The sequence below is a fragment of the Cervus canadensis genome, chromosome 29, assembly GCF_019320065.1.
Source record: "Cervus canadensis isolate Bull #8, Minnesota chromosome 29, ASM1932006v1, whole genome shotgun sequence".
In the NCBI taxonomy this organism is placed as follows: domain Eukaryota; kingdom Metazoa; phylum Chordata; class Mammalia; order Artiodactyla; family Cervidae; genus Cervus; species Cervus canadensis.
The window spans coordinates 5,634,313-5,661,397 of NC_057414.1; the positions used below are offsets into that span (position 1 = coordinate 5,634,313).

Genomic DNA, 27,085 nt, shown 5'->3' on the forward strand with positions numbered 1-27,085 from the left:
ACATCACTTTCTGGCAAATAGATGGGGAAACAGTGGAAACAGAAAGAGACTTTATTTTGGGAGGCTCCAAAATCACTGCAGATGGTGACTGAAGCCATGAAATTAGAAGACGCTTGCTCCTTGGAAGAAAAGTTATGACCAACCTAGACAGGATATTAAAAAGCAGAGACATTACTTTGCCAACAAAGGTCTGTCTAGTCAAAGCTATGGTTTTTCCAGTAGTCATGTATGGATGTGAGAGTTGGACTATAAAGAAAGTTGAGCACTGAAGAATTGATGCTTTTGAACTTTGGTGTTGGAGAAGACTCTTGAGAGTCCCTTGGATTACAAGGAGATCCAACCAGTCCACCCTAAAGGCGATCAGTCCTGAATGTTCATTGGAAGTGCTGATGCTGAAGCTGAAACTCCAATACTTTGGCCACCTGATGGGAAGAACTGACTCATTTGAAAAGACCCTGATGCTGGGAAAGACTAAAGGCAGGAGGAAAAAGGGACGACAGAGGATGAGGTGGTTGGATGGCATCACCAACTCGATGGACATGAGTTTGAATAAACTCCGGGAGTTGGTGATGGACAGGGAAGCCTGGCCTGCTGCAGTCCATGGGGTCACAGAGTCGGACACGACTGAGCAACTGAACTGAACTTGTATATGATACTGTATATGTTTCAATGCTACTCTCTCAATTTGTCTCACCCTCTTCTTCCCTTGCTGTGTCCAAAATCTGTTCTCTATGTCTGCGTTTCTATTCTTGCCCTGCAAATAGGTTCATCTGTACTGGTTTACTAGCAGCACTATTTACAATAGCTGGGACATGGAAGCAATCTAGATGCCCATCATCAGACAAATGGATAAAGAGTCTGTGGTACATATATACAGTGGAATATTACTTAGCCATAAAAAGGAATGCAATAAAGTAGTTCTAGTGAGGTGGATGAACCTGGAGCCTGTTGTACAGAGTGAAATAAATCAGAAAGAGAAAAACAAATATCATTTTTTTTAAAAAAAGAGCAGTTTTTAAGAATAATTTACAGTTGCCTCTTTTAAGTGCTGTATTTACCAGTATAAATTATGTATATGTATAAACTGATAAACAGAAATTTATGAACTTACTGGATTTTTCTTAAAACAGAGCAGTTGTCTTCTCTAAGGATACATTCCCTAATAAATATGGCTTTTATTTGAAAAACTTTTAACTCTTCCTGTAAATGTTATAGCCGCTGGGATAGAACCAGCCGACTCCATTGTAAAGTACTTCATTTTCCCACTGAGGTCGTTATTGCATAGGACAAATAGACCTCTGGAGTCGTCCTCAGCCCCTCTGCTGTGTTATATAGAATAAACAAGTCAAAGAATCTCCTGTGTGATGGAAAGATTTGTGTTGAAAAAGAATCCAGGTCCCTAGGCATTACGTCTACGATGACATCACATGATTGACCGCAGTAATATTGTAAATTAGGTAGTTCGTTTTTAATGCTTGGTTTATCCTCTGTTCCACACTGTTCCCCATTCTCAGTCCGCATTGACTGAGCACCTGTTACACAGTAGGAGCCACGCTGAGGGCTGCAGCTACAGAAACGCAGACCATGCCGTCCTTGAGTGCACTTTCTGTGCCCCTGCTTAGGCTCGTGACCACCACTGGCTGCCTCTGGTGTCTTGTGGCCCCAGGAGGTGCAATTTGCCACCCCTGGGTGTGACTCTGGGCACGGCCCAGTTTCCTGACTTGCTCCTCACCTTCCCAGCGAAGCCTACACTTTCTGGGTCCCTGACCCTGACCACTCACAGTCCTTTCATTTCCATACCCGTCTTTTCATTCTTACGTAATGGAAAGATGCTGGAAGTAATTTCAGACCGTGTGTTTAAAAAATGGAGAAGAGAGTTGTGAAACTTTTTTAATAAAAAGAGGATTTTGCAGTATATGAATCTTTGACCAGAAACTATAGAAAATTTTATCTGATCATAATATGCATGTTGGTCAATATCAGCTGTAAAAATGTTGCTATTTTAGATGATGTTTCAGTATCCCTAGATGAATTCACTTAATAGAAATGTTACTAAAATCTTCCTTGTGGAAAACTCTCTGAAGTCAATTCTAGGGGGCAGGAATCACACTGTGAATAAATATATGGAGGAACCTATCAGATTCTTAGGTAAAGCCAACCACCCCCCACAAATCACCAAGCAAAAATTTTGCAGTGTAAATATGGGAAGTTGTATTCATTTATTCATTCATACATGCAGTCTACAAATACTTACAGAGTATGTATTATGTGCCACACTGTATTGTAAATGGTTAAAAAAAAAATGTAGTCTCTCTCCTCATAGAATTTATGGTGTAGTGAGAGTGACAATAAAAAGTTAAAGAAAATATTAAAAAGATTATTTTATGCTGAGAAAAGATTATTATAAAATATGAATAGGTGCTGTGAAAAAATTTCAAGGTGTCCTGGCCAGTGTGGTCAGCGAAAGTCTATGCGAAGTTCACATTTGAGATTCCAGTGTAAGAAGGAGCCATGTCAGAGGATCCCAAATTTTGGCCTTTCAGGCTGGCTTATCTAAAAAGATATGACGTTTAAAAGTTGATTATGACTCTGTTGGAATTCCCAGGAGGTTCAGTAGTAAAGAATCTGCCTGCCAATGCAGAAGACATGGGCTCGATCTCTGGGTCAGGAAGATTCCCTGGAGTAAGAAGAAATGGCAACCCACACCAGTAATTTTATCTAGAAAATTCCATGGAGAGAGGAGCCTGACGGGCTACAGTCCATGGGGTCCCAGAGTCGAACAGGACTGAGCGCACACGCATGTCTCTTTCTGTGACTCTATTGAGGTATTTGACGCATGACTTTTAGCCATGCCACATGTCAGCCAAAGTTCCGATTTCTAACCCAAGGACCTGTTTGTAAAGAGCCTCTTACCTCAGGCCTTATGAAGCCGTGGCATTGTTTGGGGCGTTCGCTGTCGCCTACGGTAAGATGCTGCTAGCGGCCCGTCATCCGGGGTGAGTGCTAACCCTGCATCTCTCTCTCTTGTGTCACCAGGCCTCCGGAACCCGTTTACAGCACTGTGAACAAACTGTGTGATAAGCCTGCTTCTCCCAGGCACTATTCCCCTGTTGAGTGTGACAAAAGCTTCCTTCTCTCAGCTCCCTACCCCCACTACCACCTAGGCCTGCTCCCCGACTCTGAGATGATCAGGTACTGCATGCGCTTTCTCACCTCATCTTCTCCGGTTGCATGTGCTTCCACGGGGACGAACGGGTTGAATCCGCCTCCACCCGCTGCTCTGCACCCTACATCTTCCTCAGGGTGGAGAGCCCTTCTGCTCCCATGGGGCAGGGGGAGACATTGAGAGCATTGATCTCCTGCTGTCATCACAGAGCCCTGACACGTGATCACACGATGCTCTAAATGTTCTCGGTCCCCATGCATTGTTAATAAGGCATTAATTATATTTTTCCCAAAGAATGTACTTTGGAATTTAATTAGCACCCTTCCCCTCATACGGAAGGTTCAAAGAGAGCTGCATTCTTGATTAGTACATTTTAAATAGTAATGCTCTGCTCCATGCATCACATCGCCTAAGAAGCTGATACTATTATTGCCGTTTCATATTTTAACTAAATTATTAAACTAATGTCATCATTTAACTGACTCCTTGAGGTATTAATGCATCCAAAACTGCAGAACTAGTTGGTGCTTACTAACCACAAAGAATATAATCTTCACCTCTACAATAGGTTATAATGCTAGGTGTTTACATCTATTGTCTTACTCAGTAACTGCCATTTTATATAAGAAAACTAAAGTCAGAGCTAAGTTAAGGCAATTCCCTCAATAAATGTGGAGTTCAGATTTGATTATAGGATGTTTTGAGTTTTTCTACAACAATTTGTAAACAAATTTTTCTAAGTCTAAAGGTTAGACAAAATTCTACATTATGATTCTAAAGCATATGTATAACAAATAGTAAAATCCTATCTTACTGAAGCAGCCAGTCAGTGAGAGAAAGAAAAAGAGAATACAGTGTTCCATAAGATAGTTCCAGTTTAGTGTAAAATGGGAAGATCTCAATTGTAATATTTCTACATGGAATGTGGTGCTTGTGTTGTTACGTTTTCTGACAGAATATCTTCACGTGGCTTCATAATATTATTATGACAGAGAAAACACAGATTTTTTGAGTGATTCGTAGTGAATAAGATCTCCTTAGAACATCATCTCTGTTCTTGGAGATTTTCAAACAATAAGTTTAGAAGTCAATGATTTGCCTCTCGAGGGGAGTTAAATACCAAATTTTAAATTATATCTAACATTTCTAGAAATAAATGAGAAACATATTTTTGGCTATGCTGGGGCATTTTCATTAGTTTGCAACAAGCAAAGCCTAACAGCTTTGCTTTTTAAAAAAATTCTTTATAAATATTAATTGAATCCTCCAATATGTTTAACAAATCATAAATCTATTTCTTGATACAGTGAACTATATGATTTTGAAGCTAAGAGGGCAAAGTCACGATAGCCATAGGGAAGTGAGAAGGCAGGCTGCAATGATGACTTGCTAGGAATTATGCATCTATAAACAGTCAGCTCCGTTAAGGCAGCTAACGTTTATTGAGCTCTTCCTCTGAGCCAGGCGTGCTGTTAAGCTCTTCTTGTGAATTATTTCTCCTAACCCTGACAGTCACCTTATGATGTAGATGCGATCATTATCTTTGCTTTACAAATAAGAAAATCAAGGCTTGAGAGGTTACCTGACATGCCCGCGATCATCCTCCATTGAGTGGCCGGGCTGGGATTCACACCCAGGTGACCATTAGCATCTGCACTGGAATAGGCATGGTGGCAGAGACATCTTTGCTTGCTGGACAAATCCACCCATTTCTCTTTGTCTTTCCTATCTCTATTTTTATCCTGCCTTCTCATCTCCCTTCTTCTAGCTCGGTGTCAATGAATCTTTTTTTTAAACTCATGTTCTTTTCATGAACACAAAAGTCACATTCCTTGCGTTCCCCTGGGGATTTTAATACATCCCTTCTTAAAAAACTCACCAGTAAGTGGATGACAGTCCACCTTTGTGTAAACCCACCAGAAATGATTCTGCTCCATTTACTTTCTATAATCTGCATGATGAAAACCATAGGGGATTTTTCCCAAATTAAAAAAAAAATAAATTACTATAATGTTGAATATGTATTTTTCTTATTACATACCCTCAGCAGTCCTGACCCCCACCCTCTATCTTCCCCTTGGGAATTCTATTTTCTATTTATTATCATTCTATCCCCTTCTTTTCCCCTCTTCTTTCCTTTCTTTTTCCATATTTTTTCTTATTTGTTTCTGGAAAAAAATAGCACACACACATATCCATTTCAGTGGTATTGTCACCGGTACACTGATACTGAAATTCTTACCCTCTTCCACACTTCTCCAGTTCAGTAAATGGCACATACATTTATTCCATTGGCCAAGCCGAAACTTGTAAATCATACTGCACACTTTGTTTTCCCTCACACCCATCATCCAATCTACCTTCAATACCCGTTGATCCTACCTTTAAAATATATCTCAAATGTATTGATTCTCCTCTACTTCTCTTACCACCACTTTAATCCAATCCTCCGTCACCTATAATAGTCCCCTCATAGGTCTCACTCCTTCCACTATTGTCCTCCTGTTTTATTCTCAGTTCAGCCAAAGTGATCTGTTAAAAATACAGATCAGCGCACTCTGTCACCTTTGCATTAAGATAAAATGCAAAGTCATTAGCATAGCATCCAGGCCGTGCATGATCTAGCCCCTGCCTGCCTCTTAAACACCTCATGTCACCGCTCTCTTGGCTGACCACACTGCTCACACCAGCCTTCTTCTTCTTTAGGAAATGCACCAAATCTCTTCCTATCTCAAGTGCTTCACACATGCTCTTTCCTCAAATCAAAAAGCTCTTCCCACACTTTGCCTGATGAACTGCTGGTCATCTTAGGTCTGAGTTTAACTTGTACTTCGGCGGAGAAGCTCCTTGAAAGAGAAAATCAGGTCCCCTGCTATAGTCTCTCTCTCTCTCTTTTTTCCCATTTGACTCAAGTAATTTATAAATGTACATTTATTTATGTGATTTGTAAACCCAATGGCTCTCTCACATTCTGGGCTGCAAGGTCAATGAGTGAAACAACATCTATTTTGTTCACTGCTATATCCCTAACAGCCCAGTCTGGTACAGCGGGCACTCAGAATTATTGAGTGCCTAAGTACATGTGGAAATAAGATCTACTGATAAGCAAACAGATACCTGTTTCAGGAACAGGTCATGACTCAAGCTGTGCTTTACCCAGTTTTTAGGAGGGGTATAAAATACCTCCGTGAATGAACGAATCTGTGCGTGGAAACAAATAACAACGGACTAAAATTCATTTTGCGTCCTTCACTTTCACCTTCAGTTTTCTTAATGGTCACTGTCTATACTGTAGATTGATTAGGTAGCTCTCAGTTCTTCATGAAGACTGGGCAGTTCCTTTCAGAGATTATTTACTTTCTCTCCAGTGGAAAATACCTCTCTGAGCAGATGTTTCTTGAAATACAGCCAGTAATTCTGGGGACAAGTTCAAAGATTCTAGTTCCATTTATGACACCCTCACTTGCTTTTTCCACTGTGACCTTGAATAACTTAGAGAATATCAGAGGTAGGCAAGAACTTAGACAGAAAAGTCCGTAGCCAACAAGAACTTAAATAGACAAGCCCTTAGCCAACTCTGTTAATGATGAAGATCCCAAATCCATTGTCTTCATCAACAATGGACTCTTACTTCTACTCATGGTTAAGTAAACATATTTAGCGATCTTTTGCCTTAAAAGAATATTATAAGAAAATATCTGTTGATTCATCCAACCAAGTAATGTCAAGCATTGACAAAGTGCAAAATGTTATACTAAAGGCAACTTTTTACAAAGGTGTAAATTGAAAAGGCCAACCAAAAATGTTGAAGAAATGCCTCATCTTTAAGTTGCAGTATGTGTTAATGTATATTTTTCAGGGCATTTGAGAATTTCCCACAGTGTGTTTCAGAAGTATGCCCACATTGATAATTGTAATTATAGTCTTAGATGGCAATGAATGCAACTTCTATGAAAGTTAGCCTGTGAAGCACCGTTCCCAGTATACCAGTTCATCTGTGATCAACATTTGGAAGAATGGAGGCAAGTCAGCAAAAGCAAGGAGTCAGGCACCTGTATTCTCTGCCTTTTGAATACCCAAGTTCTCAGCTCTTTGAACTAATAGCAAATATCCAGGGATGAATTAATTGTATACGCAATTTACTGCCATAGCATCATCTCAAAGAAAAGAGAAAAATTGTGAGTTTTCCTTAGCAAAGCATTTTAAATTACTTGGCAAAGCATCAGCTCCTAAGGCTGCAGATTATGTTTAGAGTAATTGACTTTTCAGACCCTGCAAAAGCAAGAAATGGGCAGAGCCTGGAATGAGACTAAAATTTGAAGCTCTATGAAAAACAAACGGTGTTTCTGTGAGGCTCTTGCTTTTTTAAAGAAAAAAGATACCTTTTTCTTTAAAAAAAAAAAATGTAGTTTTTGATGTTGTAATTGGTTTTTCTTCTTGGAGAGAATGTTAAGTGACTCAGCTTTTAATGTTCCTGGGGCAAGGAATATCATTCTTGCCTGTTTTCTCAACATACTGACATGTTTGCATTTGTCTTTTTACATAGATGGTCCTAATTATTGTTATACTGTAATTGATAAACAGAGGTTGAGATAAACCAGATAAAGTCTAGCTAAAATATGTTGGCAGATTTTGGATAGGAAATATCTCTGAAGCATTATGTGTTCATAAAACATCATCTCCTTGAAGAGTATATTTTCATGGAACTTCTACTAGGTCACCAGGCATTACCCTAGATGCTAGGGGTTTGGAGGTGAATAAGACCATGTAAATGAAGAATTCATTGCTGTGCTTTGTGAGGTTCCTTTGCTAAAGGCTGTTGGTTTCTCCAGTGTACTTAATCTCTAGGTAACTAAAAACAGGCAATTATAAGAGATACCAATGGGAAGAATCATGCTCTGAGAGTGTCCCTTCTGTGGAGGTGTAAACACACGCACAGAGAGGAATGTTCCCCCACTCACACCTTGTTTCATCTTCTAGTATTTAAAAGAACCATTATTCATAGGAAACTTAACCTTATCTCTCATAGGTCCATGAGACTGTTACAAGACTTCAGCCATAAGCCAAAGTTATGGTGGCCTATCTTTGACAACCATCCACTCCTTACAAACTTTTAGAAAAACTATTAATGTTTTACCTGTCTCAAAGTCTGTAAGTTCAAAATCAAATATAACTTCTATACATTCTATAATAACGTTATAATAAAAGTACAGGTGAGTTTCTAAGAGTAAACGGAGGAAGTATCATCTAACTCTGCGACCCCATGGACTGCAGCACACCAGCCTTCCCTGTTCTTCACCATCTCCCGGAGTTTGCTCAGACTTATGTCCATAGAGTTGATGATGCAGTCCAACCATCTCATCCTCTGCCATCCTCGTCTCCTCCTGCCTTCAATCTTTCCCAGTATCAGGGTCTTTTCCAATGAGTAGACTCTTCAAATTAAGTGCCCAAAGTATTGGAGCTTCAGCTTCAGCATCAGTCCTTCCAATGAATATTCAGAGTTGATTTCCTTTAGGATTGGCTGGTTTGATCTCCTTGCAGTCCAAGGGACTCTCAAGAGTCTTCTCCAGCACCATAATTTGAAAGCATCAACTCTTCGGTGCACAGCCTTCTTTATGGTCCAACTCTCACATCCATACATGGCTACTGGAAAAACCATAGCTTTGACTAGACAGACCTTTGTCCTCAAAATTTTGAAGCTCTGTAGGAGGAAAATCAGTGGAAGGAAAGGGAGGCAGAGTATAAGGGAAGGTCTCTTCCTTGAGATGAAGGCAACCCAATGTCATAGAGGAGCCAAGGACTGTGTCCAGACTGTCTAAGTTTGAGGCCTTCCTTTGACCTTTCACTCTCCAGAAAAGGGGAAAATTGGTGTGAGGATCCAGGGAAATGAAGAAAATGAATCTTCATCTAGGCATCACATACATTAGTCATTATTGTTTTCACTTGCTTATTCTGTTGTAAAACCTTGAGCTCATGTATATTTATTTTTAGTGTTATCACAAATCAGGTGACTATTTATCAGCACAGGTATATTTTGCCCAGTTGCCATAAGAAAGCTGTGGATGTTCATTTCTTTTATCATTCTTAAGGGCAGCATCCTCCTTGTTACCACTGGCAAAGTCATATGTTTCCCCCTTTATTATTACATTTATAGTTTCCCTGTAAAAGATGGCATATTTCTGAAGCACACGTGTGCGTGCTAAATCACTTCAGTCATGTCCAACTCTTTGTGACCCTGTGGACTGTAGCCCGTCAGGCTCCTCTGTCCATGGGATTCTCCAGGCATGAATACTAGAATTGGTTGCCATGCCTTCTTCCATGGGATTGATCCCACATCTCTTATGTCTCCTGCATTGGCAGGCAGGTTCTTACCATTTGCACCACCTGGGGAACCCCATACGTGATTTCATATATGTTTTTTTAATCTACTTACATAGCAATATTTCTAGCCCATGTGTACCATTTTAGGAATGTAGACAAAATGATAGCTAATCTGGAGCACAGACTAGTAGCCAGGCACTTTCCACATGTATAAATACTTGATTCTAGTTATCCCAACAACTTTGCGGAGGGTGGGTTTTGATGCAGTAAATGGGAGAGCCAGGACTCCAGTGGGGGCTTTCCCACAGCGGACAGGCTTCTGCTCTCGGGAGCCGTAATCCCTCTCATTCACCGTGGCTCCTCCCTCAGTCCCCCACATCTTATGCCCACGCTGCCACAAATCTGTGGATCCTGAAAGAAAATTTGAGCTTTGTTCACACGATGTAATCTGGGAAATGCACCATTAAAAGAAGAAAGAAGATGCTTAACAAATCGTTGACCTTCTTTTGCCTTCTTTAAAAGGCTGATATAATCTGAAATAATTCTTAATTTCATTTTTAATTAAAACCAGGAGAGGAAACCCTCTGGGCATGGCTCTTAAGGCCCGATTCCTTCCTGCGTTTATGCAGCAGCTTCTCCTTCAAAGGCCTTCGCTGCCTTTTTGAAGTAAAGTGATCACCAAGCCCAATTTGAATTAAGGAAACTAAGGAGAGATTAATTGACTCCCGCAAAGTCACAGAGATGGCTCTTGCCGGATTCCATTCTATAGCCACTTTTCTGTGCAGGGATTCTCACTGAAAGAAACGCCCTTGCTTTGAAATTAACGAATTTTCTATATAGATCCTTTAAAAATTTTTTTAATTTTTAATTTTGTATTTGACTATAGCCGACTAACAATGTTATGATAGTTTCAGGAGGACAGCAAAGGTGGACCCAGCCGTACATACACGTGTATCCATTCTCCCCCAAACTCCCCTCCCGTCCAGGCTGCCACATAACACTGAGCGGAGTTCCCTCTGCCGTGCAGTAGGGCATGGCTGGTTATCTATTTTAAATATAGCAGTGTGTGCCTGTATATTCATGCGTGCACGCTCAGTCACTTCAGTTGTGTCCAACTCTTTGTGACCCCGTGGAGTCCTTGCAACACCAGGCATCTCTGTCCATGAGATTCTCCAGACAAGAATACTGGAGTGGGTTTCTGTGCCCTCCCCCAGGGAATCTTCCTGACCCAGGGATCGAACCCAGGTCTCCTGCACTGCAAGCAGATTCTTTACCACTAAGTCACCAGGGAAGCCCATACATGTATATAGACCCTTTTAAAAAATACCATTTATTGTTGCTCTTCACGTTCTTCTTCTTAAAGATCTAGGAGATGTTCTTTCATTAAGAATTCAAGAATTTTTTAAGCACATTTAAAATTGCATCATGTAGTGTGAAGGAGGGGAGAAGGCACACTACTCACTTTGTTCCTAAACTCTCATTTACTCTTTGCAATAACCCTGGCAGGTCCAGAGACGGAGTCTCCAGGGCGCTTAGAAATGAACTCAGATGGGTCTTATTCCAAAATTCCTATCTTGAGACATTCAAATAACTCTCTGTGATGCAACAATCTAAATTTAATTGACTAGCTGTTTTTAAAAAGCCGGATTATTTACCTACCTGAGCTGTTATCAATATTTTCCCTCAGTTTTAGTATATTTTTTTTTTGTTTGGGGAGCAATCTTTGTTTTTACTTTAGTAAACCACTGTGTTATTGGAAGCCATAAGAAACTGAAAGATAAGCTTAATTTCAAAAGCAGTTCTTTGTGGAGGCAAAGTAGTTGTGGGAAAATGCTGTGCAAAATCACTATAGCAACAAATTATAGGAACTCAGAAAGAATCAAGACAGTGACATGGAACCATAACACCCACAGCACAGATACAAATTTAAACCACTAATGTATGTTGAGTGCTTTTACGTACATGGCACTGTTCCAAACTTTTATAGGTACTAACTTATTTTATCCTCATGACAATCTCTGGGGTAGGTATGATTATTCTAATTTTGCAGAAGAGCTCTGATACATCTTTAACAAGTGGAAACAATGAGATGAGATTGTTCAAGCTGAGTATACCAGGACGTGGAATATTAATTTCATTAGAGGAAGGTTTTTGTTGTTTTATTTACTGTTGTATTTCCTGACATGTAGTCCTGATAGTTATTCTGATGATGATAGTGATGGAGAAGGAGAAGGAGAAATCAGTCGCTATCATTTATATAATCTCATTGGCTGCCAGGCTGCACTTTATACAAATTAGCCCCTTAATTCCCACCGCAGTCCAAGAAGGTACGTGCTTTTGTTAATTCTCCCTGTTTTGCAAGTGAAGAAACTGAAGTCCGGAAAGATGAAGTGACCTATCTAAGGTCACTCAGGATTAGGATAGGATTTGAATCTGGCAGGCTGGGACCAGAATCGGTTCTTTCACATGTGCTCAATAAATATCTATTGAATGTTATTCTCATCAGACGTAATACTCAAGTATTAAATCCTGAGGGGAAAAAGTATGCATCATTTAACCATAGTCAGATTTCAATAGATAGATAATAAATATATGGTTAAGAGTCTATACTCTAGAATAAAAGTGTTAGCTGCCTCCACCACTGCCTAATTATGTAAACTTGAGCAGCTGACAACTACTCTGAGCTTCTGTATCCTCAGTCTTATAATAGTGATAACTGTGATATCCATTTCATGGGTTGCTGTAAAGATTTAATGAAGTTATATGTTAAGTGTAGAGAGCAGTGCCTGATAAATATGAAGTGCCCTGTTAATGTTAGCTATTTATATGTGTGTGTATTAAATGACATAGTGTGTGTGCTCAGTCGTGTCTGACTCTTTGCACCCGCATGGACTGTAGCCCGCCAGCCTCCTCTGTCCATGGTATTCTCCAGGCAAGAATACTGGAGCGGGTTGCCATTTCCTGCTCCAGGAGATCTTCCTGACCCAGGGATCAAACCTGTGTCTCTTATGGCTTCTGCATTGGCAGGCAGATTCTTTACCACTGCGCCACCTGGAAAGCCCCAAATGACACAGTATGATCCCCTAAACAGATAGCTCAGGCTGAGGTGGGAATGAGTTTTTAATAAAAGACTATTATACAAGGCCATTTTCACTCATGGCCTGATGGTGAGCCCAGTGAATTGTAAAGGAGATGAATGTTAGGGTTGGCAGTGTGAGAGGAAGGGCTATGCAAGGCTGCTTATATTTATACAGAGATCTAAGCATTTCAGAATGTAGAATTTTGTTTTCATTAAAGGATCAAAATTTACGTCTCACAACAGAAAAAGTAAATCTTCCATTTCCACTCTTTAATTCAGTTCTGTAGACCTTAAGCTCATATGAAGTGTAAAGGATCCCTTGAACAGGATTTTCAAAGTCAGCAGAGATGTGTGTTCCAAACTGAATACTAAAACCTAAGATCACTCTATTCTAGAGAAAATGAATACATTAGAGAGTGAAGAGAAGTTGTGTGGTTGACTTTAAGTGGAGGGGTGGCACATATACTGGGCCCAGCTAACCCAGTCAGAGCCTTTGTCTAAATTTTAAAATCTCTCCCCTTCAGGATGAAGGAAGGACAAAATGTGCTAGGGCCCCCAGTGTGACATGTAGGTGGAATTTCGATCAGATTTCAGCCCTAGCTCATTCCCTTGGCCAAGCATTCGTATGAACAACCTGCCTAACAGAATGGATTGGCCCAGACTGAGGCCAGGGATGAAAACCATATTTCTCTCTGTTATGTTCATCCCTCTCAAATTTATTCTGATGGTCTGCTTCCTTACTTATGCCTCTGTCATCATTATGAGGCTATCATCCTGTCAAGTCTTATAGGTTTAAAAATAATAACTAGAGGCTAATACAAGTTCAGAGATGAAAGATAACTTTGAAATAATCTAGTCAGATTTTATATGCTCCAGATGAGGAAACTGTCACTCAGCCCACAAATATGTATTAAATGCCTATTATATGGTGGGGACTTCTGGGGATACACAATCCAGAAATGGTCAGACCCTGCTCTCAGGAGGTGTAGGGACCACTGGGCCCAGAGGGTTACTTTTGTGGATAAAATTGACAGACATTGGTACTATGGAAAAAAAAAAAAGTCTAGCAATTTATTATGGATTGTATTTTTCAAATATGCATGAATTTCACTTAGCTTTCAACCTTATTTATTCTGAATCCATCCTGTATTTCTCCTAGATATTACAGTTATAGGTTTTAGGTACTCATTGGTTTCTAGGCATTATTTCTTTTTTAAAATTGTTGTTTATTTATTTTTGGCTATGCTGAGTGCTTGTTGCTACACACAGACTTTCTCTAGTTGCAGTGAAGTGAAATGATAGTCGCACAGTTGTGTCACAACTTTTTGCAACCCCGTGGACTAGAGCCCACCAGGCTCCTCTGTCCATGGAATTCTCCAGGCGAGAGTACTGGAGTGGGTTGCCATTTCCCTCTCCAGGGGATCTTCCCGACCCAGGGATTGAACCTGGGTCTCCTGCACTGCAGGCAGATTCTTTACCAGCTGAGCCAGCATGGCGGCCCCTCGTTGCAGTGAGCGGGGGCTCCTCTCCTGGTGCGATGCACGGGCGTCTTACCGCGGTGGCTTCCCTTCTTGCTTCGTGCAGCCTCTGGGGCATGCAGGTATATGCAGGAGCTGCAGCGTGTGGGCTCAGTAGTTGGGCTGAGCAGCGGTGGGCTCAGCAGCTCTCAGGCTCTGGAGAAAAGGCTCAGCAGTTGTGGCTCACGGGCTTAGCTGCTGTGTGGTGTGTGTGATCTTCCCGAATCAGGAATCAAACCTGTGTCTCCTGCATTGGCAGGCGGATACTTTACCACTGGACTGCTAGGGATGCCTCAGACTGTTTTCATATGAAATCGGAAGGTCGAGTAATAGCCCAGATTTCCTTCCAGCTCTCTGCATTCTCACATGTCAAGCTGCTAGATAAATTCTTACTGTCTTGCTAGCACTAAGTTCCTTGTAGGGAGACCTTCAGGCTACACTGGTTTTGAGGAAAGGCACCGTGAGTAAAAACAAAAGTCTCTGACCAGACCATCAGGAGACCAGTCCACCAGGATAATTTCGAAATTCTGAGACCCTCCCTTTCTTCTCTGCAGGGGTTTGGTGACTCATGCGTTGTCCTAAACAACCATGTCCGCACTCCTATTTCCCGTTATTTCCCCAGAGGACACTCCTCACTTAGGACAGATCGCTTTGTCTCCTCACCTTTGTCCCTGTCCCAGCCCTTAGAATGATGTCGTTTCAGATCTCCATCTCTTTTCCCACTGTTGTCCACACTGGCGCTCCATGCCTACACCAACCTTCCAGGCGCTGGGCGGTGTCTGGCAGGGGCAAAACGAGAAGCCTTCCCTTCCTGCCCTGGACCAGGGCTCCCAGTGGGGCGTCTTGTGTTCACAGCCCTGAGCCCCACGCCTCCGTGTTTTGACAGGTTCTGTGTGGGACTCTTGGTCCGCTGGGGCTTTCTCGTTCAGGTGAGGGTCTTGCCATCCCCGTTTCTCTTGCTCTCTCCAGAGCAGCTCTGTTTGTGTCCCAGCCAGACTTCTTGTCCTGATTTTCATGTTGGAGCCTTTTCCTCTGGGATCTTTGGGACCCATGAAAGCAGCCCTGTAATCTAGACTTTTCCAGCAGAGAAGCAAAGAAGACAGACTGTTCTTGGTTGGGCAACTTTAGCATTTTCATTTTCCAGAGCATCAAAAACCTTCTCAGGAGACAATCTACTTTTTAGAATCCCAAAGTTAGAAATTACAACAGAAGGGATGGGGATGATGACTGTGGGAAGTCAAGGAGTGGCTGGAGGTCTTTCCAGTGATGCTTCAAGCAGCTGCAGGCCTCCAGTTGGTCAAGAGTTCCTAGAAATCTCTGGTCACAGACCTCTATAAATCACAGACGAGGAGAGTTGCCCTTCCTGAGTCCTCCTCTGGACGTAGGGCATTGGTTTCTTCCCTCCTCTCTCTCTAAAAGGCCCCTTGCTATAGCCCCCAGTGAGACCTCTCACATGAAGAATCCTGCAGCCCCTCTGCTTCCTTCAGTCATGTGTGTGCCTGCTCAGTCGCTCAGTCATGTCTGACTTTTTTGCAACCCTATGGACTATAGCCCGCCAGGCTCCTCTGTCCATGGGTTTTCCCAGGCAAGAATCCTGGAGTGGATTGCCATTTCCTCCTTCAGGGGATCTTCACGATCTTGAGATCCAACCCACGTCCCCTGCGTTGGCAAGCGGATTCTTTACCACTGAACCACCAGGGAAGCTCTGCTTCCCTTAGGTCAGCAAGTGAAAAATCCACATATATTCAAAATTTGGGCTCTTTCTAACTCCACATCTGCCCACTCAAATTGACTTTGTCTTTAGACCCTTCCTTTTTTCGTGCTAGGTCCAAAGTCAGCTGCTGAGAGAGTTGGCCAGCAATCTTTAGTTCTTCTTCATGCATTTCCATCCCCTAATACCCAGGGGAGTAGTGAACCTGAAGAACAGACCAAGTCAATCTGCCAGTCTTCCACTAGTAATAACACTGTGTAAATGAAAATGGAGTTTCCCTGTCATGGAGTTTTCCTTTCTATGGGTAGGAGCAATGCTGTGTGTTCATATGACACATGAGCAGATAGCGACATTCTGTATAGAATGGCAGATGGTCAGTGTTCACTTGACACGGTGACTCACAGTTCAAAAGGCAGCTTACATTTAATGGGAGCTCTTCTCCCTGCTGAAGGCAGTGCCTGGAAGGCTTGGTAACTGAGAGGAATCCTTAACTCTGAGTTGTAGTTCACCCTTACTCTCGTGGGAGAAAGTGAGACATAACACTTTTCCCTGAGATTTCTGAATTAGGCCACAGAAACGGATTTTCTTCATCCTACCTATTGTGCATTGTAACAGGTAATGTCTACTGTTTGTTAAAGTCGGTTTTATTTGTAGTCTACACATGTCAACAGCAGACGCTCTGGAGAAATCACATCATGTGTGGACTCCTCGAATGTGTCTTACAGGGTTTGAGGTTTGGGTCCTCGGAATGTACACTTCTAGGTTTTCAAAGGTGGGATCAAGGTCCAGAGCAAGCAAACCTCTCAGAAACTCTGATTAACCCTGTGAAGGGTAATAAAGCAAAAATCAATTCGACAAACTTAGAAGATTGAAAAGGAACAGATTAAGACATGCAAAAGGACTTTATTTTCAGCACCAGTCACTCTTCAAGTTTGCTCAGCATGCTGAGTAAATGTCAGTGTCTGGCAAGATGAGAGTAATTGCCATTCCCTTTCTCTTATGTTGCTTCTACAAAGAAAAATTTCTTGTTGTTCCAACTGTAAAGAAAAAGAAATGCAAGGAAATATGTGTTGCAAGTAAGGATAAAGCTAATGGTATATCCTGACAGCCCTAAGTATCATTTAATTATAAAATGCTTGATCAGAAAGGACTAGAGAAGATTGCATCCCAACATTCTTTTTAATTGAGAAAATAAGTCCAGCAAAATTAAGAGACTTAACCAAGATCACACAGTTGTACGAGTAATTTGTGGCAGATAAATGACTCGAGTTAGAGATATCAGGTGCCAATGCTTTTTCTCCCATGCCAGTTAGTAATTTTAACTAAACACAGTCTTTTAGGATGTTTCACACTAAGGAAGGTTACATATCACAGACCAAGCCTGGAAGGAAACAGAAATGTTCCTTCAGAATAACAATGTTTACCTTGAAGGAATATGATTTGAATGGGAAAGAAATTGTTATTTTTAACTTTTAACAATTTTTAAAATTCAGTTAGTTCAGTTGCCCAGTCGTGTCTGACTCTTTGCGACGCCATGAACCACAGCACGCCAGGCCTCCCTGTCCATCATCAACTCCCGGAGTCCACCCAAACCCATGTCCATCGTGTCGGTGATGCCATCCAGCCATCTCATCCTCTGTCGTCCCCTTCTCCACCTGCCCCCAATCCCTCCCAGCATCAGGGTCTTTTCCAATGAGTCAGCTCTTCCCATCAGGTGGCCAAAGTACTGGAGTTTCAGCTTCAGCATCAGTCCTTCCAATGAACACCCAGGACTGATCTCCTTTAGGATGGACTGGTTGGATCTCCTTGCAGTCCAAGGGACTCTCAAGAGTATTCTCCATTCAAAGCATCAATTCTTCTGCATGCAGTCTTCTTTATAAAGTCCAACTTCACATCCATACATGACACTGGAAAAACCATAGCCTTGACTAGATGGACCTTTGTTGGCAAAGTAATGTCTCTGCTTTTTAATATGCTGTCTAGGTTGGTCATAACTTTCCTTCCAAGGAGTAAGCGTCTTTTAATTTCATGGCTGCAGTCACCATCTGCAGTGATTTTGGAGCCCCAAAAATAAAGTCTGACACTGTTTCCACTGTTTCCCCATCTATTTGCCATGAAGTGATGGGACCAGATGCCATGATCTTAGTTTTCTGGATGTTGAGCTTTAAGCCAACGTTTTCACTCTCCTCTTTCACTTTCATCAAGAGGCTGTTTAGTTCCTCTTCACTTTCTGCCATAACGTTGGTGTCATCTGCGTATCTCAGATTATTGATATTTCTCCCAGCAATCTTGAATTCCAGCTTGTGCTTCCTCCAGCCGATCATTTCTCATGTATGTACTCTGCGTATAAGTTAAATTACGCAGGGTGACAATATACAGCCTGACATACTCCTTTTCCTATTTTGGAACCAGTCTGTTGTTCCATGTCCAGTTCTAGCACTGTTGCTTCCCTGACCTGCATACAGGTTTCTCAAAGGCCAGGTCAAGTGGTCTGGTATTTCCATCTCTTTAATGAATTTTCCACAGGTTTATTGTGATCCACACAGTCAAAAGCTTTGGCATAGTTAAAAAGCAGAAATAGATGTTTTTCTGGAACTCTCTTGCTTTTCCAATGATCCAGCAAATGTTGACAATTTGATCTCTGGTTCCTCTGCCTTTTCTAAATCCAGCTTGAACATCTGGAAGTTCATGTATTGCTGAAGCCTGGCTTGGAGAATTTTGAGCATTACTTTACTTGCGTGTGAGATGAGTGCAATTGTGCAGTAGTTTGAGCATTCTTTGGCATTGCCTTTCTTTGGATTGGAATGAAAACTGACTCTTTCAGCTTCAGTCCTGTGGCCACTGCTGAGTTTTCCAAATTTGCTGGCATATTGAGTGCAGCACTTTCACAGCATCATCTTTCAGGATTTGAAATAGCTCAACTGGAATTCCATCACATCCACTAGCTTTGTTCACAGTGATACTTCCTAAGGCCCACTTGACTCACACTCCGCGATGTCTGGCTCTAGGTGAGTGATCACACCATTGTGGTTATCTGGGTCATGAAGATCTTCTTTGTACAATTCTTCTGTGTATTCTTGCCACCTCTTCTTAATACCTTCTGCTTCTGTTAGGTCCATACCATTTCTGTCCTTTATTGAGCCCATCTTTGCATGAAATGTTCCCTTAGTATCTCTAATTTTCTTAAAGAGATCTCTAGTCTTTCCTATTCTATTGTTTTTCTCTCTCTCTTTGCATTGATTACTGAGGAAGGCTTTATCTCTCTTTACTATTCTTTGGAACTCTGCATTCAAATGGGTATATCTTTCCTTTCCCCTTTGCTTTTCGCTTCTCTTCTTTTCACAGCTATTTGTAAGGGCTCCTCAGACAGCCATTTTGCCCTCTTGCATTTCTTTTCCTTGGGGATGGTCATGATCCCTGTCTCCTCAAATTAATTGTTTATAAAACCAAGTTTAAGTTTTGTTATTAATACTAAAAAATAAATTTAAGATTCCCCCCTTTAGACTCAGCAATTTCACTGCTAGGCATAAACTCAAGAGAAATGAAAACATATCTCTACACAAAACTTATATACAGATGTCCAAAGTAGCATTAGTCGTAATAGACAAAAGCTGGAAATAATCCAAATATCCATCAGCTGGTGAATGGATAAAGACCATGTGGTATATCCATGTTGTTGTTCAGTCACTCAGTCATGTCCAGCTCTTTGCAACACCATGGACTGCAGCACACCAGACATCCCTGTCCTTGCCTGTCTCCTGGAGTTTGCTCAGACTCATGTCCATTGATTCAATAATGCCGTCCAACAATCCCATTCTCCATCACCCCCTTCTTCTCCTGCCCTCAATCTTTCCCAGCATCAGGGTCTTTTCCAATGAGTTGGCTCTTTGCATCAGGTGGCCAGAGTATTGGAGCTTCAGCACCAGTCTTTCCAGTGAATATCCAGGGTAGATTTCCTTTAGGATTGACTGGTTGGATTCTCCTTGCTATCCAAGAGACTTTCAAGAGTTTTCACTAGCACCACAGTTAGAAAGCATCAACTCTTCAGTGCTCAGCCTTCCTTATGGTCCAACTCTCACATCCATACATTACTCCTGGAAAAACCTTACCTTTGACTAAATGTACCTTTGTCAGCAAAGTGATGTCTCTGCTTTTTAATATGCTGTCTAGTCTGGTCGTAGCTTTTCTTCCAAAGAGCAAGTGTGTTTTAATTTCATGGCTACAGTAACCATCTGCAGCGATTTTATATCCATATAATGTAATATTATTCAGTGAGCAAAAGGAGTGAAGTACTAAGACATGCGACAGCTTGTAAGAACCTTGAAAAACCATGAATGAGAAAAGCCAATCATAAAGGACCACATATTGTATGATTCCATTTATATGAAGTGTCCACAATAAGCAAACCTATAGAGAAAGAAAGTAAATTAGTGATTGCCTAGGGATGGTGAAGGGGCTTGCATAACTCAGTGAATCTATGAGCCATGCCATGCAGGGCCACCCACGATGAACAGGTCATAGTGAAGAGTTCTAACAAAACGTGGTCCACTGGAGGAGGAAATGGCAACCCACTCCAGTATACTTGCTTCAAGAACCCCATGAGCAGTTCATGGGGTACTAGAAGTGACCCTTGAGAGTCCCTTGGACTGCAAGGAGATCAAACTAGTCAATCCTAGAGGAAATCAACCCTGAATATTCATTGGAAGGACTGATGCTGAAGTTCCAATACTTTTGCCATCTGTTGCAAAGAGCTGACTCACTGGAGAAGACCCTGATGCTGGGAAAGATTGAGGGCTGTAGGAAAAGAGGCCAGCAGAGGATAAGATGGCTAGATAATAGCATCACTGACTCAATGGCCATGAATTTGAGCAAATTGCAAGAGACAGTGGAGGACAGAGGAGCCTGGTCTGCTGCCATCTATGGGGTTGCAAAGAGTCAGAAATGACTTAGCAACTGAACAACAACAACAGTAAAGGACTGGCTAGGGAGGTGATGAGAACTGAAAGTAATTGATGATGTGTATGGGATTCCTTTGGGGAGTTATAAAAACCTTTTAAAATTAGATTTCAGTGTTGATTGCACAACTCTGTTAATATACTAAAGGCCATTGAATGATGCACTTTAAATGGGTGAATTTATAGTATATGAATTATAACTCAACAATGCTGTTAAATTTTTCCATTTAGGTGTTAACCCATATAGCAACAACACAACTAAGATTGTGTCCTTATGACATCAAATATTCAGATAAAAATAATGTTTAAAACCCAGTTAAAAGTTTAGATGCTTTTTCTATTCTCCAACAGATTTTTCAAATAGGTAATTATTCAAAGGATTTAGAGGTCTTCAGACTTTTCATATTTTTAATAATGTTACAGCTCTCATTTACTAAATATCAACCTTTTGTTGTGTTCTACAAACATAACCACTAATCCTCACAATAAATCTATATAATAGGTGTATTTATCCTTACTTTACTGATGAAACTAATAGCTGGCAAAGCTGAGCTTTAAATCCAATTCCACTTACTTTCATTAAACCACAACCACCATCCCATTGCATAAAAATAATCTTTAAAACTCTCCTTCCCAACTAGAAAAATTGTCTACACTCTGTCACTTCCTTTTGTCCTATTCACCCTCCAGAGCCACCCCTAGCTCTCCATTGAAATTGTTTTCACCAAGGTCGCCAAGATTCTTTGTTTCTAAATTCAGTGGCACTTTCTTAGTCGTTATCAAAACCCTGTTACTTGCGCCTTCTGAAACCATTGTTTTTTTTAACTTCCATAATCCCACCTCTAAGCCATAATTCTCCTTGCATCTCTGACTTTCTCTTCTCCATCTCCTCACACATCTCCTCCTCATCCCTTTTGTCCATTTCACCCAAAGATGTCTTCTCTTTCACCTCTGCACACCCTCTCTAGCAGAGGGCATCCTCATCTACAGATCTGGTTCCCACTTATGTGCTTATGTCTCCTACCTCTATATTTGCAACCAGAGCTTTCCTTGGCTCCAGACTCATGCATATAGATTCACCCTGGACATCTCTCCTCAAATGCCCTAGGTCACATCAAAAAGCCCACACATCATCTTTACCTTTCAGATCATTGCCTCTGGTTTTCTCTCCTGTCTTAATGACCATTAAGAGTATGTTATAGTATTTGGGAGCATGTACTTGGGTTCAAATTTCAGTTCTAGTACCTGTGTGATCTCTCTATGCCTTATCCATAATATGGGAATAATGAAAGTATCCATCTCACAGTGTCTTTATGAGGATTGAGTTTATATGAGAAAAGTGCCTGCCACAGAGTAAGCTTAGTACTTCTGTGATTGTGACACCAAGACTTTTTCCTGGATTCACCTTATGTTAATCTCTGTGTGTCCTACCAGTCAGTATATCTTTAATTAAGCTAATTCCTCTGCAGTATATCCATCTTATATCCAATCTAGATTTGGCGAGGGGGCTTCCTTGGTAGCTGATCTGGTTAAAAAAAATCTGCCTGCAGTGCAGGAGACCCTGGTTCGATTCCTAGGTTGGAAAGATCCCCTGGAGAAGGGAACAGCTACCCACTCCAGTAGGTAGCCTGGAGTTCTCTCTTCCTGGAGAATTCCATGGTCAGAGGAGCCTGGTGGGCTACAGTCCGTGGGTCACAGAGAGTCGGACATGAGTGAATGATTGCCCATCTGAAGCACTTACCACCTGCTGTCTGCCGCTAGCTCTATGCACCCTCAATCCATTCTTCTCATCATAGCACATGTATTGATATATGTTCTAAAATACACATCTGGGTTGTCTCTGCCCCTTGCCATCACCTGCCTTTCATTCAAACCAGTTCTTCCTGTAGTTCCTAGGGAAAAACACTGGGCCCTTTACCCAGAGGGTTTTGCTCCTGCCTCTCCCATTCTTTAAAGCCTGCCCTCTAAACAAGCAGATGTAGTACCCACTGTTCATCACAGTGCCAGCTCCCACTCACAGATCTCTTCACCTAGGTAACCGCTAGTAACTCCAGGCAGTGCATCTTCTGTGGTGCCCCCAGAAATCCCTCACTGATGCCCTCTCCCTGGGTGGGGGCCCCTTCTCCTTCCTTTTAAAGTTATAGAACACAGCCTGCTCTATCATTATTATTATTATTTGATTTCCTTGTCTGTCTCATCAACTGCATTGAACCTCTTGAGTTTGGGAACTGTGGTTCAATTGTTTCCTTTATCCCTGGTGCCTGGCAATGCACCTGGCAAATAGTAACTCTTGATTTTAAAAGAAGACAATAAAAATTATTTAAATTATTGTAAATTTATTTATTCTAATACTTCCAGGAATACTTAGTGAACCTGTGACAGACTCTGTGCTTTGCATTTGAAACACAAAGACAAATTAGATGTAAAAGGGATTCATTCTCATTGAAGAGACCACAATAGAAGGAAAAAAATTTGAGTCCCATAGAATAGGTGCTATAATAGAGGGCATATGCTAAGAGGGTATCAAGAAAGGAATGTGGTTTTGTTTGTTTGTTTGTTTTTAGTAAAAAATGACATCAATTTATTATCTTGAGTTCTGGAGGTCAGAAGTTCAAAATGGGTCTCAGTAGGCTAACATTAATATCTCAGCAAGACCGCATTCCTTCTGAAGGCTCCAGAAGAGAATCTATTTTCTTGTCTTTTTCTAGTTTCCCAAGGTAGCTCACATTACTTGGCATGCATCCATCCTTCCATCTTCAAAGCCAGCAACTTTGGACCAAGTCTTTCTCACGCTGCTGTCTCTCTGGCTTTCCCTTGTATGCCTCCCTCTTCGGTTTACAAGGGCTCTTGTGATTTAATTAGAACCACCCATAAAATCCAGAATAATCTTCCCATTTCAAGGTCAGCTAATTAGAAAGCTTAATTCCATCTGCAGTGTTAATTATCCTTTGCTCTCTATCCTACATATCACAGGTTCTGGGGAATAAGACAAAGACATCTTTAGGGCCATTATTCTGCATACCAAAGTTTCAAACAAGCTTTATAATCAGTGCATGGGTAGGTATTTCCCAAGCTGGTTGGGAATATGTTTTCACACATCTAGAAACTTTGCCTGTGGTATATTCTCAATAAATGTTTATTGATTATCTCTCCCTCCAAAAATAGTACAAGTCGGGAAAGTAGGCATAACCACATACAAATGATATTCTTCTGTGGAGAAAGAGTAATTAAAACGACTGAAATCCATCTGGGATGCAGAAACCTGACCTTCTTGTTCTGTGTATCTCAACGAACTCTTTTTTTTTTTTTCTAAGTGGAGGATACTTGCTTGACAATGTTGGGTTGCTTTCTGCCATACATCAGCATAAGTCAGCCATAGGTGTACATGTATCCCTTCCCTCTTGAACCTCCCCCCACCCCCATCCCATCTCACCCCTCCAGGCTGTCACAGGACGCCGGCTGAGCTCCCTGTGTCCCACAGCAGCTTCCTACTAGTGATCTACTTTACACATGGTGGTGCATGTGGCAACGCTACTCTCAGTTCATCCCACCATCTCCTTCCCCCGCCGTGTCCACAAGCCTGTCTTCCAGTCCTTGTCTCTGTTCCTGCCCTGCAAATAGGTCCATCCATATCATTTTTCTAGATTCCATATATAGGCATTAATAAACAACATTTGTTTTTCTCTTTCTGACATACTTCATTCTGTATAGCAGGCTCTAGGTTCATCTACTTCACTAGAACTGATTCAAACTTGTTCTTTTTTATGGCTGAGTAATATTCCACTGGGGCTTCCCTGGTGGCTCAGTGGTAAAGAATCTGCCTGCCAATGCAGATGACACAAGATTGATCCCTGGGTTGGGAAGATCACCTGGAGGGAAAAAAAAGAATGGCAATACAATTCATTATTCTTGCCTGGGAAATCCAATGGACAGAGGTGTCTGGTGGGCTACAGTCCATGGGGTCGCAAAAGAGTTAGACAGTACTTAGTGACTAAACAACAACAAACAATATTCCACTGTATGTATGTATGGCAACGTCTTTACCCATTCATCTGTCGATGGACATCTAGGTTCCTTCCAGGTCCTGGCTATTGTAAATAATGCTGTAATGAACATTAGGGCACATAGTCTTTCAGAATTGTGGTTTTCTCAGGCGTAGGATTGCTGGGTCATACGTTGTTTCAGTCCTAGTTTGTTTTGGTTTTTTTAAAAAATAATCTCTATATTGTTCTGCATAGTGGCTGTATCAATTTACATTCCCACCAATAGTGCAAAAGAGTTCCCTTTTCTCCACCTACTCTCCAGCATTTACTGTTTGTAGGTTTTTTGATGATGGCCACTGTGATCTGTATGAGGTGATACCTCTTTGTAGTTTTGATTTGAATTTCTCTGATAATAAGCAGTGTTGAGCATTTTTTCATGTGCTTATTAGCCATCTATATGTCTTCTTTGAAGAAATGTCTGTCTAGGTCTTCTGCCCGTTGGGTTGTTTGTTTTTCTGGTATTCAGCTGCATAAGCTGCTCGTATATTTTGGAGATTAATCCTTGTCAATTCCTTCATTTGCAGTTATTTTCTCCCATTCTGAGGTTGTCTTTTCATTTTGTTTATGTTTTCCTTGTGGGGTGTCCCTGGTGGCTCAGATGGTAAAGCGTCTGCCTGCAATGCGGGAGACCCGGGTTCAATCCCTGGGTTGGGAAGATCTCCTGGAGAAGGAAATGGCAACCCACTCCAGTACTCTTGCCTGTAAAATCCCATGGATGGAGGAGCCTGGTGGGCTACAGTCCATGGGGTCGCAAAGAGTCGAACATGATTGAGCGACTTCACTTTCACTTTTGCTGTGCAAAAGCTTTTACATTTCCTTAGCTCCCATTTGTTTATTTTTGTTTTTATTTCCATTACTCTAAGAGGTGGGTCATAGAGCATCTTGATGTGATTTATGTCATAGAGTGTTCTGCCTATACTTTTCTCTGAGAGTTTTATAATTTCTGACCTTACATTTGGGTCTTTAACCCCTTTCAAGTTTATTTGTATGTGCAGTGTTAGGAAGTGTTCTAATTCCATTCCTTTACATGTAGTTGTCCAATTTTCCCAGCACCACTTATTGAAGAGACTGTCTTTTCTCCATTGTATATTATTACCTCTTTTGTCAAAGATAAGATGTGCATAAGTGTATGGGTTTATTTCTGGGCTTTCTATCTTGCTCCATTGGTCTATATTTATGTTTTTGTGCCAGTACCATACTGTCTTGATGACTGTAGCTTTGTAGTGTAGTCTGAAATCAGGAAGCTTGATTCCTCCAGCTCCATTTTTCTTTCTCAAGATTGCTTTGGCTCTTTGGGGTCTTTTGTGTTTCCATATGAACTGTGAAACTTTTTGTTCTAGTTCTGTGAAAAATGCCATTGGTAATTTGATAGGGATTGCATTGAATCTGTAGACTGCTTTGGGTAGTATAGACATTTTCACAGTATTGATTCTTCCAATCCAAGAACATGGTATATCTCTCCGTCTGTTTAGGTCATCTTTGATTTCTTTGATCACTGTCTTATAGTTTTCTGTGTACAGGTCTTTTGTCTCCTTAGGTGTATTTATTCCTAGGTATTTCATTCTCTTTGTTGCAATGGTGAATGTGATTGATTCCTTAATTTCTCTTTTTGTTTTTTTGTTGTTAGTGTATAGGAATGCAAGGGTGTCCTCTGTATTGATTTTGTATCCCGAAACTTTGCTAAATTCACTGATTAGCACTAGTAACTTTTTGTTAGTCTCTTTAGTGTTTTTTATGTGTAGTATCATGTCATCTGCAAACAGTGAGAAGCAAAACTGCTTCTTTTCCAATCTGGATTCCTTTTATTTCTTTTTCTTCTCTGATTACCATACCGAGGGCTTCCAAAACTATGTTGCATAATAGTGGCACCTTTGTCTTATTTATAATCATAGAGGAAATGCTTCAGTTTATCACCATTGAGTATAATGTTTGCTGTGGGTTTGCTGGGTGTGTAAATATTTCCAATTGTTATGACTTCTTCTTGGATTGATCCCATTAATCATTATGTAGTGTCCCTTATATCTTGTAATATTCTTCATTTTAAAGTCTATTTTGTCTGATATGAAAACTGCAGCTCCAGCTTTCTTTTGATTTCAGTTTGTGTGGAATATTTTTTCCATCCTCTCATTTTCAGTCTGCATGTGTGTGTAGGCTCTGAAGTTTGTCTCTTATAAACAGCATATATATGGGTCTTGTTTTTGTATCCATTCAACCAGTCTGTATCTTTTGGTTGAAGCACTTAATCCATTTACATTTACAGTAATTATTGATATACACATATTCCTGTTGGCAT

At 41.1% G+C, this 27,085-nt stretch overlaps 1 protein-coding gene across 32 annotated transcripts in view; it reads left to right on the top strand.

The window, feature by feature from the left end:
- Window positions 1-27,085, top strand: part of DLG2 (discs large MAGUK scaffold protein 2) — a 2,236,304-nt gene that overhangs the window by 1,672,037 nt on the left and 537,182 nt on the right. For 27 of the 32 annotated variants that reach the window (XM_043451476.1, XM_043451478.1, XM_043451480.1 and 24 more), the window contains one exon: window positions 3,037-3,192. The exons of the other annotated variants lie outside the window; for them this stretch is intronic. In XM_043451476.1, the coding sequence (XP_043307411.1) occupies window positions 3,037-3,192 (156 nt within the window). The remainder of the gene's footprint in view (window positions 1-3,036; window positions 3,193-27,085) is intronic. 32 annotated transcript variants of the gene reach the window in all.